The sequence below is a fragment of the Scatophagus argus genome, chromosome 10 (genome assembly GCF_020382885.2).
Source record: "Scatophagus argus isolate fScaArg1 chromosome 10, fScaArg1.pri, whole genome shotgun sequence".
Lineage (NCBI taxonomy): Eukaryota > Metazoa > Chordata > Actinopteri > Scatophagidae > Scatophagus > Scatophagus argus.
Genome location: NC_058502.1, coordinates 7,846,273 through 7,864,063, shown reverse-complemented (window position 1 = coordinate 7,864,063; position 17,791 = coordinate 7,846,273). Strand labels below are relative to the sequence as shown.

Genomic DNA, 17,791 nt, shown 5'->3' with positions numbered 1-17,791 from the left:
CTGCATGTTAGCGAAGGAGGTCTGTGGCGCTAGTCTGATTCTCTCCCTCTCGTTCTGCTGTGCTGCCCTCTCAGCCGCCCGCTCGCTACCAGGTGCCCTCTTGTCCGCCACAGGGCTGTCCGATGAGCTGGACTCGGCGTCCGAGAGAAGACAGTCAGAACTGTTGGGGTCACGCAAAGATAAAGCACCATGAGTGAGGCAAAATTCAGTCGCAGTTTCACGCCGTCATGCAACCCAGTCCACAGGGCACCCAGTATTTAAAATCCTAAATCTCCACATGGGACAACAATCTGTCACTTTGTGTGCTATGGTCTAGTCCACTTTTTAAACAAAAAATCTGTCTGCTTTGGTGCGATTACACTGGATGGAATTTCATCGTAGTGTTTCAGTGGCTATCACTTTGTCCATGTGTGAAGGCATTAACAGAAAACTGCCAAACTCTATCAGCGTGAGGCGTAAATGATCTCAGAAAGGATGCGAAGCAGCGACAAGACGAAATGATCGCCAGATTCACACGTACTGTAGATGGGAGTTCTTGGTGCCCTGCAGGAGCTCCACAGCCTGTCGTTTCCCTGATGACGTCTTACATGAAGCCAGCATCTGTTTCAGCTCGCTCCCATTGGCTGAGTGAGAAGGGCTACGGGGCATGCCCACTTCCACAAATGTGTCAGAACCTGAAGGAAACAAGCACAAACATATTTTGATTATTCTTTTGGGTTTGTTTTTTCTAGTCAAATCTTTAGACAATGTGAAAACAGCTTAAAGCTGTCCTCTGTACAAAAAGTACAATCGCAGCTGACAAACTTCATGTTTCATCTAAGTTTTAAATCTACTGCCAGTATCCGACTGGGTGTAAAGTATGCGTGTAGCTTGGCAGGTACATGTGCATACATTTAAATGTGACGAGTCTCAGCTGAATCCCAGATTAATTAAAATCACAGCAGCTGCAATTATATCGGTTTCCCCCCTGCTACTCCGCTTTCAGGAAGCTGCTCTGTGTAACAGGATGTGCATGCGAGAGCGCATGTACGCATGTGTTTAAATCAAGAATGTGTGGACGTGCATGGTGTAAAATAATATGATGTCAGTCAATCTAATGAAGTTCTTTGGGGTTTAATGTCTGAACAATCTCCCTGCGCTCCATCTGTCTAGCCGAGCCAGACTGGGCGAGCCAGTCCAAACACATCGCGGGACACAGGAGGAGGTAAAGGAGGGAGAGGAAACCTTGCTGGGATGCACCACACCAGGGGAAGACTAGCTCAGAAAACACCGGGGAAAACCGAGACGCGTGAGAGTGCAAGTTCGAGGGGAAAACCGCGAGTGTAAAAAACAGAGGAAATGAGGGTCTTTCTGAACCACTAGGAGACCAGCAGTTAATCTGTCTCCGTTCCAACAAAATAAACGCAGTCAGAGGGAGCATGAGGTTAGGAGAACAGTATAGAGAAACAGAAATATGTTCATTCAGGGCATTTTCCTCAAGTGGGTTACATAAATCTGAAGCGGAAAAAGCTTAAAACGGACATTTATGTTACATCTGCAAGTGCGGGCGGCCAGCAGCAGCTCAAAAATGTCGTCTATCCAAGGTTACAATCACACATAAATCACCAGATTTTAAGTGCGCCTTTAACACAAAGTACTCAAAAGAGAGCAAAACTCCTGCTATGAGACTTTTACAATTCAATTCTTAAGTAAACTGAAAGTTATATTTAGAAAAACACACTGAGTATTATTTCCTTTAAAAATATATGACCAAAGGAAACAGTGGAGAATAAGGGAATTAATCCGAGATTAGAAATTATTTTAAATGGTTTAACATAAATGAACAAATGATAGACATGTGGGTGGTCTGCTCACCTAACAACTTGTACATTTGAAAAAGACAGACTTGACATTTTGGATGGTAGGCGATTAGCAGACAGTAAATTCATGCATCTTCACGTGTCTCTGTATTCTTTACGGCTGCATATTCTCTGAGTATACTCACAGTTGGATATCTGCATACATTGACATATTATATACATATACACACACACAAAAAAAAATTTGGACTGCACGTGGGCCTTCACAACATGGGTAGATGATGTGTGAGTTACATCATGTGAACTCACTACAAGGTCAGATTAAGTATATTTTACTCTTAAGGCACAAATAATACCTCAACCCCCTTTTATCTTCCTGGTCAGATACAAAATAAGGTACTTCTTACTGTGAAATAACATCAATGACTCAGGATTTTACAACCACAGAAAAAAAGCAACAGTCACACACAGTAGTGAGAAGGAAATGTGCATAGTGTGTTTGAGATTCACAATGAGTTACTTTAGAGAAGTACCTTCGTCTGGACTCGACTTGCTGGACAGCGGCTCTGAAGGATTGTGTCCACTGGCCTCCTGGACCGAGTCACATGGTGCTGGACTCAAAACAGTTTCTGCAAGCGACGCAGTCGCTATCCTCCCATAGACTGAGCCAGGATGCTACACGGACGCGCACACATACAGAGCAAAATACAATCGAGACAAGTGAAATTTCATAAACAGCAAAGTCAAAGTCAACTCAAAGTAATGCAGCATTACAGCAAAGAAATAAGCCAACCTTGACATGTCCGTTTAGAGTGCAGGGGCCCTTGGTGCAGTCAGGGACCCCGTTGGGCTGCTTGTCTATAGGGGCAAGGCCAGGCGGAGGGGACGGCGTACTCTGTGTGTACCCCTGCACACCTGACAGCAGGATGCTGCTCAGAGTGGCCTGGGTGGCAGGGTGCAGCATCAGCTGAGATGAGAAGCCTGAAACAAAAGGATCGGCAGTTCATAAGGGACATGTGAGCAATTAGAGACCTGCAAACCTTCTGTGCATTTGTCCATCTATACACTCATTTACTCAACAACATTATAATACATGTCAAAGAACCCTTCAAATACGAGTCCAGCACTTCCACTTTAACGTGACATGTAATCAAACAATAAAAAGACTAGTCCACTCCGCTGATTTCTTCAAAAATACATATGTTGAAAAAGATGCTAAAGGAACACAAAAAGAGTCTCTGGTCAAGATGCCAACCCTGGGTGCTGGTGAGTGAACTGGGCCAGAGGGAGGCGGAGGGCGTCGGGGTGCTGGGGCTCGGGGTCTGCAGGGGGCTCATGGAGGAGTTTAGGTTGTTGAGGACAGCATTTGGGGCAGCGGAGTTGGTGAGGGAGTGGGGTGGTGTCGCACCCAGGAAACCTGAGCAGAACAGGAGAGAGTATGAGAGAATGGATCAGCGGCGGTCCTGTCAACGGACAACGCCATTTTTCAAGATAATCACATGTTACACTCAGGCCCCCAGAAAATAATCTTGTTCTTCCAGCTATTTAAGTGGAATTCCATCAAACTGTCATCAACCACACAGCAAAACGAGAGGAAGAATTTCGTGAATTTCTACAAGGTCACGGATGCAAAAGTACATATCTAGTGCGCCTTCATACCCAATAAAACCATGTTATTGAGAGCACCAACAATGTGGTCCTTGGTGTCTCAGCCCCAAAGACAGTGTATGAAAACAGAAAGAAGCAGGTCTGTGGCTTTAACAAAGGGCTAGTTTGGCTCCAGGAATAAGGCCAGGGATTCTTCTGGCAGACTGGCCTGTAATCTGAGGAAGACAAGCATGTAGCAATTACTAAAGGCCAGGATGTGGCCGTCCACAGCTTCACCCCTGGGCCCCTGGGTTTAAAAGAAACAGCAAGAAGCCATTTCTACTGTACCAGGACTTCATGGCACGCTGTTTTGTTTTGTGACCAATTTTTAAAATGGATTTATTCCCGTCTCATTTGGTGGGGACTCAAAGACATAAATAAAAAGCTAAAAGTTAAAAGACCCACATATAATCTTATCAAAAGCAGACAAAATGTCAAAAAGTTCTGACTTGAATTAAGCTGGGATTTATTTATCAGGACAAATTCAGACTCAATATCGGTTCTCACCTACCCCGTATGTCCCATAAACCTACAACTCAGTAGCTGCAGATTATAGATTGACTGAACTTTTGTCATAATATTAATACATACCTGTGGTTATGAATTGATGATGTAAATAAACAAAATAAACAGCATTTATATTTACACTTACATTAGAGATAAAATGTGAGGGATCTATTGCCAGCATGTGTTTGTAGCCATGAGCTACTTCCTGTCAGGTTATTCCACTATCCATTCTTACTACAATCAATTTAAAGTGACCCTTGGAAACAAAAAAAAAAAAAATCCCAACATCAGTTCCAAGCTGAACTCTGTGCCTTTGTGTTGGTCAGCGCTGCAGAAAAACAAACTCCTACATGATTCTAACCGTTCATCAGCCTATGATTCACGAGCAGGGGATTCAATCAATGTGAATGAATCGTGAGCAGGGGATTCAATCAATCTAAATTTGTGTTGAGATTATTTTCAAATGATTAAAAGATCAAAGATTTGTAATTTGAGGGACACATTTTTTTTTTAACCTTTATTTATTCAGGAAAGTTTCAGTGAGGAACAACACTCTCTTTTGAGGGGATGCCCTGATCACATTCACACCTGCTGAGCTGCTCATCAGCTCCACTAAAGAGGCTGAGGTGCACCTCTGAGGTGGTAATGAGCGAGAGACTTTCCCCACCCTAGAGAATCGAACTGATGACCCTTTGGACACAAACTGGCTTGTCTAATCTTAAATCCAGTGCTACTTTGGTGTCAGCTCTGCGGCGTAAAGGGCACTGGGATTTGACCGGCTGTGATATATCTGAATGTTGAGAGGATATCCGAGTCTGATTTTAAAATCTCAGTGATTCCGTTAATCAGGTGATAACAGGCTCATATATATCTTCACTGTATGTGACTTGTGCACATGCATTACCCAGATTGCTCAGCCCCAGACCAGCTGAGGCCAGGATGTCCAGGCCAACGGGGCAGATGAGGGACGGGGACGGGCCATTGGGGGCGGGATTCAACGCCACGGAGGGCGAGGAGGACGACACCCCGTTGCTCTCCAGACCCAAGAGGAACTTTCGGGCTTCATACATGTTCACTGCATTCCTCTCCACGCTCTTGACTATCACAGACTGAGAGGAAGAAGGAAGACGTGATGAGAAACCAAAATAGAAGAGTGGGGAAATGGCATGTGAGGGAGGAGACAGAAGAGGGAAGGCAGGGGAAGAGCGATGGACAGATAGGGTAGGGAATGTTGGTACAAGAGATAGGGAGTAAGAGGGAGGATGAGGGGGAGACAAACATAAAGGGGAGGAAGGAAGAAGGAATTAAGGGTAGATTAGAAGAGTAAACATTGAGACAGTGTGGGAGAGCGGAGACACGACTGCAACGTTTGTGAGAAAGCATTTCTTCAAATCACTTGCATAACACAGCACTCGCTTATTGATAAGAGTGAAGACAATATGAGGCAACAGCAGTTACTCAATGACTATCATACTGTGAGGCACTAAATGAACAGGGGTTAGAAACAGGTAAGATTTTAAATCAGTGACTTTTACTTCATCAGGAACTCTGCCCTTCATAAACATCAAATAAAAATGAACGTGGGCACATATCATGTCCTGTTTATTTTTTTTCTTTTTTTTTTAACCAGAGTTGGGCTTTTGAAAAATGGATTCCATTCACAGTCTCCAACACACACGCACACACACCTTTATGAATTATGGGTCTGCCAAAGTGCCCAGAACACAGAGACTGCAGCATAGCATTTGGATATGTGTTTTGGATTACTGCTGTCACCTTGTTAAAATGTTTAAGTGAAGGGTTCTTAAGAGGATCTGGGCTGGGTCAGTGTTTACACTGGCACCTCTGCATCAGTCCCCACAAGCCTGTCTGGTTTGGGCATCGAGCCCTGGCTCTGGGTGGGATGTGGGCAGACAGTCAGGACTGGGCCAAGTGGTGAAAATATTATTACGAATATTATGTGCTGTAGGACAGTAAACCATGAGTGACATGTGACTTTTAACACAGGTGTGCAGCACAGTGACTGTGACAAGTTGCAAATTACAATGTTTTATTAATACAGGCTCTGTTTACTAAAAGGCAAATGAGCACACAATTTACTTAATATATGAAAACACATGCAGTTGAAGTCAGTTACTTTTTAGATGGAATAGATGAGTCATGATAAATAAAATGTGTGTGTTGCTGTCCAATGGATGAAGCCTGCAAGGCAGACTGTGATTCCCTGCTGCTGTGACAGATGTTTTGCCAAAACTGTTCTCAGCGTTGGTGTGGCACGATTCCCTGCAGTATAAGGTTTCAGTTTTGCTTTTTATTTTTAATGAAATGGTGATGAAATCTGACATGGCAGTCTATAATTTATTTCAATGTCATGCTGTGACATTTGACAGAGGGTAATTCTCAAATGAAACAGTGGCTTATTTGTTCTTGATAGTTCTTTCCCTCCCCCACGTCTGACACAACAGTTGAACGCTTCAATGAGACAGCAGCTATGGCTTTCTCAGTGAGAAAAGTGAAGATGTTTTCGTTTTAGCTGAGAATTTGGTTTATCTTTGGGGAATCAAAAAATCATTCAAATGTGTGTTCTATAAAATAACACATTTGGGCCTGTTTCTTAGGTACAATAATTTCTTCAAAATATGACAATTCCCAGCCTCTGGTATTATAGTTTAATGTTTCGAGCAAGGCTGTTGTCACATAGATGTTAAAGGTGTCACTTTTTTTGCATACACAGAATATTTAAAGCTACTCAAAAGGTTTACTGACTATTATTCTGTCGCTAATCTGCGTAAGTAATTAACTTTTAATTAGAGGCCCACTTTGTGTCTTGAGCTAAACATAAACATGCCAATGTGTTCACAATGCTGACATGATAAACTGTGTTACTGTGCTGGCATTAAATACAAAGCACAGCTGAGGTTGACTGCAATAAGCCCATTTAGAAGCAGGCATGACAGGCAAGTTTATGCTATAATTTTGATCTGATGATAATGCTAGATTAAAGGTCAGGCGGTTACTAATGTGATCCAATAGCTCCTCAGGGTAACCTGAATGTCCATACCAAATGTTATGGCAATCCATCCAAAAGCTGCTGAGATATTTCAGGCTGGATCAAAGTGACCAATCAACCAAACCACAGAGCCATACAACTGGCATGGTTAAAAATCCCCTGAAAACTTTCCATGCTGTGTAAGTCTGGTGTCATACCTTGCTGGGCTGTTTTGGCTTTGGCTTGATGCTGATGAAGACATCCAGCTGCTCCATGAGTGCTGTGATACACTGGGGCTCCACCTCGATGTCCTCTTTAATGTCAAACATTAATACCAGAGGCAAGCAGCCCTGTGGAGCAAACACATATTAAACGTTTTCTTAAGTCAGCTGCATACTAATATCTTTGAGAGCCTGACTAGTATACTCTAAAATACTCTGTGTTCCCATATTATAGGCTATTTCTCAAAACAGTAGTAAATTTTCCTTTACGCTATACCATTTGCAAGCCTGCATGTCAGCCATACCAATAAATACAAGATTCACTGCTGGATTCATCCCACACAGAGCTTGGGAAATTCCGCCAACAGCAATCTGTTTTGCATGATCACCACCACAAACACCACAGACATCTATATTTTGGGCCGAGTACTGGACGGCGCTCCTCTTGCGAGTGGGTGTAATTAGCAGCAGAGTATAGGGCCAGGCTGGCTCTGACAGAGCCTGGGACTGGAGCTGTCATCTACAGTCTGGCTGGAAGAGACCAAATCACACAGTACACTACTGAGAGCAGGACTCCCCCGCCCCCCAGCCCGGTAAATGCAGTCTTGGCTTCTGCTTCTATAGTGACTCCCCCACTCCTCTTTATCCTCTCCCACTCAGCCTCCTCTCCCTTTCCCCTTCTCTCATAAATCACTGTCGTGCTTGCACAGACAATGCAAGGCTCCCACTTGTGTGATCAGACCAAGAGAAAGTCGTGTTTAGTCACTGCAACAACTTTGGCATTTGCTAAATGTCTTTGGGGCCAAACGGGAGACCACAGACAAAGAGAAGGCGGCTCTGGCAGAATTACTGCCCCACATTATGGATCTCCAAAAAGAAAGCCAAAGCTGTGTATGCCAGAGATGCATTCTATGCACCAGCTCAGCAGAAGCTTTTAGCCAACGGTAATTAAACAGCCATCACTTTATACACATTTTTGAAACAGACAAATGATTATATTCCTAAGTAATTCAGATAAGGGTGGCCTCAGCGGTTACAGGCAAGATGACAAGAATGACCACAGAGCATTTTTAACCAGCAGAAATTTAAAATGCAAGGCTCTTCTTCCTGCTCCGAAAACTAATGGTAATGTGTGGACCTCTGAATTACACATGGCTGAAATTTAAATCCACCAAAATCTACAGTGCATGCATGCCAAACCAGTACCATTAACACCAATAAAGATAATCTGCTTGCAGACAGGACATTTAAGGCTCAAGCCAAGCTGATGCAAATGCGTGTCCATCTCACGTTCAGGTATGCGGCTGTAAATCACGCAGGCTAACCTTGAGTCGGCTACAGACTGATGTGAAAACTGGACATTTCAGCAGCATGAACTGAGCCAAGCAAACCTCTCTCAAGGCTATTCAAAACCTCCAAAGGCAATCATGGTTTACTTCTTCAACCCCATCTCAAAACCCACGCATCATTCACACATACCATCATAATGTTAGTCAAACAATGACATCCTTTATAGCTACCACACAGCACCAGAGATCTGTATATGTAAGGAATAAACTGCCAAATGCCATCACTTAACCACAAAAACAAAGCTTAATAGTTTAAAGTGATTACTTTCAACCAGCGGATGCCAATAACCAAAACACACACAAGGCACACACCATGAGGTACTGCCGTGCAAGGCAGACCGATTCTATGGTGCCCTGAATGTAGACTGTGGATTTCTTCTGGGGGCTGTTGGGATCAGGGAAGTGGATCTGGGCTCCTGTTCTCTGGGTGATGTGTTTGATGTTGCTGCCGTTGCGGCCCTTCATGAAGAGGTGGTGCTGCGGTGCGATGTCCAGGTGGGTGGTGACGGAGATGCTGCTTGCCAGGCTACCAGCCAGGTGCTCCAACAGCAGGGCTGTACCCCTCTGGGGAAAGAAGTAAAACAGTAAAATTAAAATCACAGAAACATGTGGCAAAGACTTAATGAACCAAATACAATACAAATCAAAATTTAATTGGTTAACGAAGAGAGAAGTAGAGCCATGCTGTCTGAAATAAACTCCCATAATAGCTCAAAAAATAAAAGTTGTTCCCAAACAGATTTTTTTTTTCACGATTGGTCTGATCAGTTCCACATTCATTTATCTATGTATTACACTGAATCTGATGTTCAGTTTGCCAGTTATCCAGTTTCTAATTAAGTCAAATATTGTTCTATTGTTCGCATGGGTGGGTGACACTGGCTGATCATTTGGCTTTTTCCTGCTAAAAACTATTGTTATTATGTAGACTTTCAACAAACGACTATCGGTTGATCTGTAGTGCAGCGAAAACGCCAGCATTTTCTAAATACCCCGCGGAGTGTATAGTATTTTCCACTGCATCTGCCACCCTGCTGAACAGTCTCATTCCTCAGTATCTCTGCTTGGCCTCTGCACGCCGTCTCTTGTAAGTAGTGATGGCATAAGTAATTTCCAATGTACAGTGAGACTTCACACCCTGTGGCCAGAATAACACAACAATCCACAGTGGCTTTGGCAAACCTCGACGGAGCTCCCACATAACATAGCACACATATTCCCCAATCCAGCCTTTATGTGGCACGCTTCCCACTGACCCACTGTCTGACCCCTCAGACCTACCGCACATTGGTTTGGGGGGGGGGGTCATGCTTCTGCTATTATGCACACATTAACACAGAAACATGCAGAAAGTCGCATGCAGATACAATTTTAAGGTGCACAAGGAGAGGTACCGCCGCACCTTCCTGCCCGCTTCTGTCAGACTCCACAACCAGCACAGCTGATAGACTGGACATTTAAGCTGTTGAATGTGTTAACTGGACCATAAATCAAGTGCAATAATGGGACAAATGGTCACACCAGACCTGCAATAATACATGTGTAGTAATAATTGTGCAATAATCCTTACTCATGTAACACTACTGCTAGGATCAGTACATACATACAATAATCAATCCATCCACTAATCATAACTTGAGGACCTCTAGTTTAAATAGTCTTTTTCTTTTCTATACTGTGTACAGCTGCAGGTACTTGTTTCCTGTTTATTTATTCTTTTTTGAATGCACATCCTTCCCTTATTCCCCGCATGCTTTGCACCCTCTATATCCTGTTTGCTGCTGTAACATTGTAATTTCCCAGTTATGGGACTAATAAAGGATTATCTTATCTTATCTAACATGAATGGATAAATGTGGAAATGCATGTATGCCAAATGCAGTCAGATGCAAACTAAAATGAGATCCATATTGCTGACAAAGGCTCTGCAGTGGAAAGAAAAAATGTGTCGGTAGTGAGATGATGAGAAGGCTTCTTGGCAGAAGTAGCCACATCTCAGATGCCGGCTGAGGAAGTCCATCTGTGTGAAGGTACATACATAAATATACAGTATATTTATGCATAAATAAGCTGCAGAGTTGGGACACAGCTAAAAAAAAAAAAAAAAAAAAGTGACCTTCTGGACTTCCTTGCCACAGTAGTGGGGCAGAGAGCTGACCCAGCAGCTGTCCAGTTCAAGCGACTAAACTTCTCTCAGCTCTCTCTTGCCCCTGTGGTGTTGAAAGTAATGAAACCGTTTATATGAAAAAAAAAGTGAGGAACGCTGACAGTGTTGGGTTTTAACACAGCGCAGCTCTGGAAACTTGTTCTCGGTCTGTGGCTCGCCATGCAAACGGGTGGAGAAGAGCGAGGGTATTAAAGCAAATATTGTTACACTGGAGTGACTGACAAGGAGTGCACAGGTCAGGGTTTAGTTACTCAGCCATCAAGGGACACATACTGGCTGGAATGATGACCTTTACGTGCTGGTCTCTCAAAAATTCAAGCTAAAACACATTTTTTATACTGTTGCTACTATGCCAATCAATGCCACATCAGGAAACAGATAAATATCAGCATAAACATTATAGCATCTACATGTAAATGATCTTGAGACTGAGTTGGTCCATTATTGTTAAAGCCTTGAGATTTTATGGAATTTAATCTACCAGTGAGACAGTCAGCTGACAGAAAATTGTTTAACTCATTTATCAAGCAAATTGGCCCAACATTCACTTTCTGCTAAAATGTAGAGATTTCCTGCTTTTCTTTATTTAATACATTTGTAAACTGAATATCTTTGGATTTTGAATCCCCTGTCAGACAAAACAAGCAACACGAAGATGTGACTTTGAGATCCATTCATTGTAATGGCCACTTTTCACTATTTTTTGATATGGAATAACTAATTTATTGTAAAAATAAGCAACGTATTCACTCAAAGAGTTAAAGCAAGGTGTCTGGACTTGTGAAGGTTGACTTGAAGACGTTTCACTGCTAATCCAAGCAGCTTCATCAGTTCAGAAAAAAACTAACGTTAGACACAATTAGCCAGTCGTGACACACAGAGGGCCATCACTGGCAGTCAAACTACATAGGCCAATTGCAGGACTATCAGATCCTTTGTTTTGTTTAGTTTCACTTAGCCACACCCACTGAGGTATATATATATATATATATATATATATATATATATATATATATATATATATATACCCCACCAAACAGTTTTTTCAGAACTGATGAAGCTGCTTGGATTAGCAGTGAAACGTCTTCAAGTCAAATCTTCACAAGTCCAGACGCCTTGCTTTAACTCTTTGAGTGAATATGACCTGGATGACTGAGAATCCTCACAGACAAGCAACATATTCAGTAATAATTAAAATAATTGTTAGTTCCAACCCTCTTTTCAAAACAGCTTTGGATATTTTCTTTTTTTTATGATTTCACAGAATTTTGCATTTACATTTATTTAGCCAGTCTTTCATTTTTCTGCTCTAACAAACACCATTCAGTCAACTACCAAAACCCCATCATCCAGATGTCACCCCTCCCAACCTTGACGGCGTTGACGTTATTCTGTGAGCCGCGAATCACGCCGGTGGCCCTGTAGAGACGTGTTGGGGGCTTGAAGGAGACTGTGAGGTTGTAGGTCTGCGAGATGTGCTGCACGGTAGGGGAGCTGGGGTCAGACTGCATTATGGCGGGAAGCTCAAAAGACAGCACGAGAGGGAGCAGCTCCTGCAATATGGTGAGACAGAAGGAGAGAAGAGGGAAAAGAGAGTGAGAGAAGCATCATATTTCTATGAACATGGTGTAAATGGCACGACACGATGGCTGCTGAGATACTGCAGTTCCGTAAAGTCGGTTAGCTTATTATTATGCTGCCTCTGCTGCTGTGAGAAAAGAGGGAAATAAAACCATAACAGACTTCTTAACAAAATCACAACAGCCATGTTAAGGCGGCTTGCATCATATCGTGCTGATTAAGACCATTTGGACACCAAGTAAAAACACAGGCTGATTTATTTACACAGTGCAGACTTATGTGAACTGACGCACAGACATAACAATCCTTCCTTTAGCAGAAGGTGGCAAAACCTGGAATCGTCAGCTCAAATAAATCCAGAAAAGTTAATCAAAATGAGGTGAGCGGTGCCAACAGCATGAGAGACTCCCTTTGTTACAGTTAAGTGTGCTACGGTGTGCTGTGGTGGTATCATTTGGGACACTGATTCAAACATTATGGCTACAAGGTCGGTCAAGCTACGGTTTAGAAGTTCTGCAAAGCATCAGCGGTCTAAGGTTCATTCTCACAGATTAATTTCAAGTCACTGAGTCAAACCGCAGGAGGAGCAAAAGACATCAGCTCTTGTCATTTGTATCACAGCAGTCATTCAGACAAAACAGATGCAGACAGGAAGGCCTCGCTTCATGCATACACATACTTATGCATGCATGGGAGGCACACACCCATAGAGAGACAAACTGAAGGGAATGTACATACACACACTCACAGAGAGGAGAAGGAATATACACACTCTCTCTCTCTCATACACACACAGTGCTATCCAAACAGTGACTCTTGGGCAGAGGGCCACTATGGTTTTGGCTGCCAGTGAAGGGCAAGCAGCATGAATTGCTCTGACCAAAAAAATGCAACCTTGATCAGTCCCATATGCGCTTGGCCTTACATTTATATCACGTTTCAGCACTCGCTCTCAGGGAGCTTGAGAAATTTAGGTCAACGCTGAGGGAAATGCAAGAGAGGACAAGCAGAACAGCAGGAGTCAGGCGCTGAATGAAGAACTGACTGATTTTTAACGACGGGGCTGACATCAGCTTTTTTCGAAAAGTCTACCTGGCAGATATGAGTTTCACATGTATTCAATGTGAAGGCGCTGTTAAAGGAGCTTCAGTTCTTCTGACACAAAAGTGAGAGATGAAGAAAAAAAAAAAGAAGAAGAAAATATCTTCGAGGTAAAGCAACTGGCCAGCTCTTTCATCACCTGCCTGTCAGCTCCACCTCTGAAAGCTCACTGAAATCCCCCGAGAATCCATCACTTCAACAACCGACCTGTTGCAGATTCAAACAGATCTCCACCCAAAAAGGCCTCAGGAATACAGCAGACCTTACAAGTTCACTGCAGTTTGTCTGAATGTTCAAAGGGACGCTAATGCAGTCGATAATGCAGCTCGGGGAAAACGAAAAATCCAGCCACTTCTGGCATCTGGAGAGACTGGGGCGGAGGGGGGGGATGTGGTCTGAAGGCCACCCAAGACCAAACACACAGCACACTGTATACTGGTGTGCACATGTAACCTCTACATAAAGGGTCAAGAAAGTGGAATAAACTTTCCGTCCTCTTGCATTTTACCGTGCGGCGCTTCAATATCGACACAATACCATGTTTTTTTATTTGGGATATTGTCCTCCTGTGGACAGAACCTGGCTAGCTGTCCGAATTTTCTGCTACGCTATGCTAGAGTCCCCTAACTATTGCTTTATGCGAAACAGAAAAAAAGCAAGTAAACAAATAAGTGTACATCCCAAATTGTTGAACGATTTCTTTCAAACAAAACTAAGTTCAATGATAAATTCACAAAGCGGGCAAATTCCTCCTAAAACAATTACAAAGAAACCGCTGAATTACACTCATTCCAGGCCAGGCTATACGTATTTGCTGAAACTATGCATATATTCTATTGCTGCAGAAACACACGGCATAATGTGACTGACAGACAAAAATGATTGGTTGGTTAACAGACGAGCTTCTTCTCCATGAAGGTTTGGTATGTGCTGCATATGAGGCCTCAAGGTGGTGATGTGATGTGGCTCACACGCATATTAAAGCCTTAAAGTATGGAAGGACTGTCTCGAGTATGTACTGTTTAACAGAAATGCATAAAAGGTATTTGCGTATGATGGAATGAGGAGAGCATTAAGGAAAGAAGCCAAGTGGACTGAGAGGGAAACCTGTCTTTTGATCCACCCTCGTCATCCGCTGACTGTGTGTTCTTTGGAGGCCAGAATAATCTTTGTGGTTCGCTACAGCTTATGTTATGAATCCCTCTGTACAGCACTGCTACAGTTAGGTTTGATTATTCTTTTTTTTTTCCAGCCAAAACAAAAAAAACGAGGTTGCGGCTTACTGCTTATGAAAACAACCATTAAGCACGGAGAGGTATGCATATGCATACATGCCGACATTTGCCAATACACACTGGGCAAATATCCAGCATGACCTTCTCCTTCCTCTCTCTCTCTTTCTCCATCACACACACTTCACTCGCTCAGTCACTCTGACATGCACACACGCACAGCCTTGTTAGTGTTGGTCAGTCCAGAGTGGAGGAATGTGTTCAGCGTAGACAATTGCTGCGGTGTTGAAATGCAGAAAAGGGTTCAGGGATGTAGCACTTCACATGATCATAGTCCTCCGCCCACAGAGCTGAGGCTGGAGGTCGGGTTTCCAGTCAGACTGAAACTGAAGATGGACAGGAGGCTTGGAAATGGGCTGGAAATTGGGGTTGCCAAAGGGGCTCAGGATGATGCTTGTGTTTTACAATTTCTCCAGGGAAGTGGTCTGGGAATGGTGCTTGCGGCTTAGATGAAGTGCTGAAACTGTGCCCGGAGTGTACAGTTTCCCAATTACCTACTGTAACCCTGGAGCTCTTCCACTGGTAGGAATATGTAGGGAACTTGGCTGTCTTGAGTCTGATGTTTTGTTTATTGAGGAAGTAACCCTTTATAGAGATGCACCTGGGAGCCAGTGAGCAAACTACCAACAGGACTAACACATGAGAAGGGTGACAGTTTAGTTCGCTAATAATTGAGCGTGGATGGAGTGGTTGTGACAAATGGAAGAGCGGGAGACTCTGAGGGGCGTTTACTTACATCACGTGGCCTGAAGCAGGGGGAAGAGGAAATAGTGTGGGTAGAGTTGTAACCAGCCAGACCAGGCTAACAACAGCAATCCACAAATGTGTTAATTAGACAGGGTTTTATCAGAAGCTGTCCTGTAATTGACCTTCGTCACTGTCCTTGCACTCACTGCAGCCAAGCAGAATCCCTCCTTCTCTGCTGTTTGTATTATATAAAAGAGCTGCAAAATAAAAGTATGACAGAATGAACAGAACAGAACCTCAGTCCTACCTCTGCTCTCGAACTGGCAGGACACTGGAGAGTCCCTTGATTTCATTTGTCAAAGTTCAATCTGACTGAACTCACCCTCTTCCACACAGAAATTGTCTGCACTGTGACCCATAAAACTAATCCACATGCACAAGCTGAACGGGGTCATCAGGGTCATGTGTGCTAAAACTGAGGCAGAAGCGACCATATATTTGCTAAAGAATTTGATATGCAGGTGCTCTGATAGTTTTTCCGCTGTAAAAATTGGTCAGTATCGAAATCAATTGCAACCTGTCAGAAAATCAAGCCGAACACAGTCGTCATGCTCCATCCAAGTCAAAACTACAAACTTACAAGCCTGTAGGGAATGAGTGTTTGGCTGGAGTATTCCTTTAAGACAAATGTGGCCGAGGTCCAACTTACCCTTATTTTTACTCGAGCTGCCTCCACCCCTCCTGGCTGCCCTGCAATGGACACCTGTTCACAATAAAATAGAAACATGTAAATCAGTTAGCTAGTTCTAACCCAGTTCAAGACAAACAATAGTTCACTTCATTGCATACAGTTGCATTTAATTGCAATGTTGAAAGCAAAATCTTGTACAAACATAATAAAAACTGCAAAAGTTTAAAGACTTCCTCTAAACTGAGGCATAATCCCTTTTTGTGACATATTTCCAGTTAATGGTTTATATTGTTGAACCACATCATTACAGTTACCATGAATTTGACATGGCTATGACTGTGATAAAAGGCCTCCATGAGCAATTGACCTTTTAGGACAACCACAAACACGTGAGGCCAGATTAAATTCATTTCCATAGAAATGAAAAATGTGATAAATAGTCTCATTATATTTCTCCTCTCCTCGTTCTCCTCCTCTTTCATGGGAGACTGTTTGCATTCATGGAGCAAAATCAAGATCTGATGTGCTGCAATATGGCTTCAGAACAAATAAAAAACAGTGTTTGGGGGTTGTTATTAAAAAAGGAAACAATCAAGCAATGACAAAGCAGGTCAGTCTGGTTCATCTCTGTCCCCCATTACTTCCACAGCAACAAAACACATATGTGTACACACACACACACACACACACACACACACGTGTAGCAGGATGTTTTCAAAATGAAAGCCACTGTTAAGCACCATGGCAGCAAATATCTGCCCTGCTGAAGTGTGCTCAAATCACAACCTGAGGTCCAGAGAACATCAGTCAGTTCACCGATTTTCACAGTTAGCTAAATTTGCTTATCGACACCACCGCACAAGTTAAAAAAAAACCCCTCAAAAAAACAACAGCTTAAGGGGTTTTGGACCTAAAAGGAGCCGATATGTGCATTATTAGAGCAAGATGGTATGGAGCCGAACAGTCTATGAGATACAATCAAGATACAAGTTTAACAGTAAACCATAATACAGACAAACCACAGAAATACAGCTGAATTCTCACTCTGGGTTTGCCTATTAAAACAGTGGGTCAGCTCTCTGCAACCAGTTTGGAACCTTAAACCTAACAACCTAACCTACTTGACAGTAAACACTCAAGGCAGCAGAACCACATACACTCAGACTCCTAACACAATCGTGGTGTAGTGCTGCTGTGGTTCGACAGATTAAAGCAAAATATCTGATGGGGGAAAAACTCTTTGATGAGCCGGCAGTAAGCAGCTCGCTCCACCCACCGTCAGTGTAAATCTGTGCTGTAGCCACACAAACCTGGTTGCTTTTCTCTGCCTGGTTGTTCCTGTTGGAGTCCGGGAAATGGATGTGGCACCCCGTCTCCTCCATCACCCTCTTGATGTTGTTGCCACCTTTGCCAATAACGTGGGAGTGCTCCGTGTGGGAGACATCCATCTTCAGAGTTACCCTGTTACTCTAATGAGCACAGAACAAGAGGCTTGGGGTGAAATGATGAATTTCCTTGTAACTGCAGTGCCATTTATCCAACTAGATTGTTTTAGTGTGAGCTGATGAGTTTTGGAAACATTGGCTGTAGAGATGTCTGCCTTCTCTCAAATATAATTTAACTAGATGGAACTGCTCAAAGCGTCCGGTAAATACATTTAAAAAAAAAAACCTCAACATTAATGTCGTGATTTTTGGAAAGAGACGCTAACGTTGAGTTTCTGAATTGTATTTTTTGTGGCGCTTTTGAGCACCGTGAGT

The 17,791-nt window shown here is 43.1% G+C and overlaps 1 protein-coding gene across 1 annotated transcript in view; it reads right to left on the bottom strand.

Annotated features, from left to right (window-relative positions):
* The window catches only part of LOC124065663 (protein bicaudal C homolog 1-like), a 54,860-nt gene that overhangs the window by 6,678 nt on the left and 30,391 nt on the right, over positions 1-17,791 (bottom strand). The window contains exons 5-15 of the mRNA XM_046401263.1: positions 17,342-17,500; positions 16,050-16,103; positions 12,050-12,232; positions 8,825-9,076; positions 7,161-7,292; positions 4,858-5,062; positions 3,055-3,216; positions 2,593-2,780; positions 2,333-2,474; positions 521-674; positions 1-160 (exon numbers count right to left, since the gene is read on the bottom strand). Of these exons, the coding sequence (XP_046257219.1) occupies positions 1-160; positions 521-674; positions 2,333-2,474; positions 2,593-2,780; positions 3,055-3,216; positions 4,858-5,062; positions 7,161-7,292; positions 8,825-9,076; positions 12,050-12,232; positions 16,050-16,103; positions 17,342-17,500 (1,791 nt within the window). The remainder of the gene's footprint in view (positions 161-520; positions 675-2,332; positions 2,475-2,592; positions 2,781-3,054; positions 3,217-4,857; positions 5,063-7,160; positions 7,293-8,824; positions 9,077-12,049; positions 12,233-16,049; positions 16,104-17,341; positions 17,501-17,791) is intronic.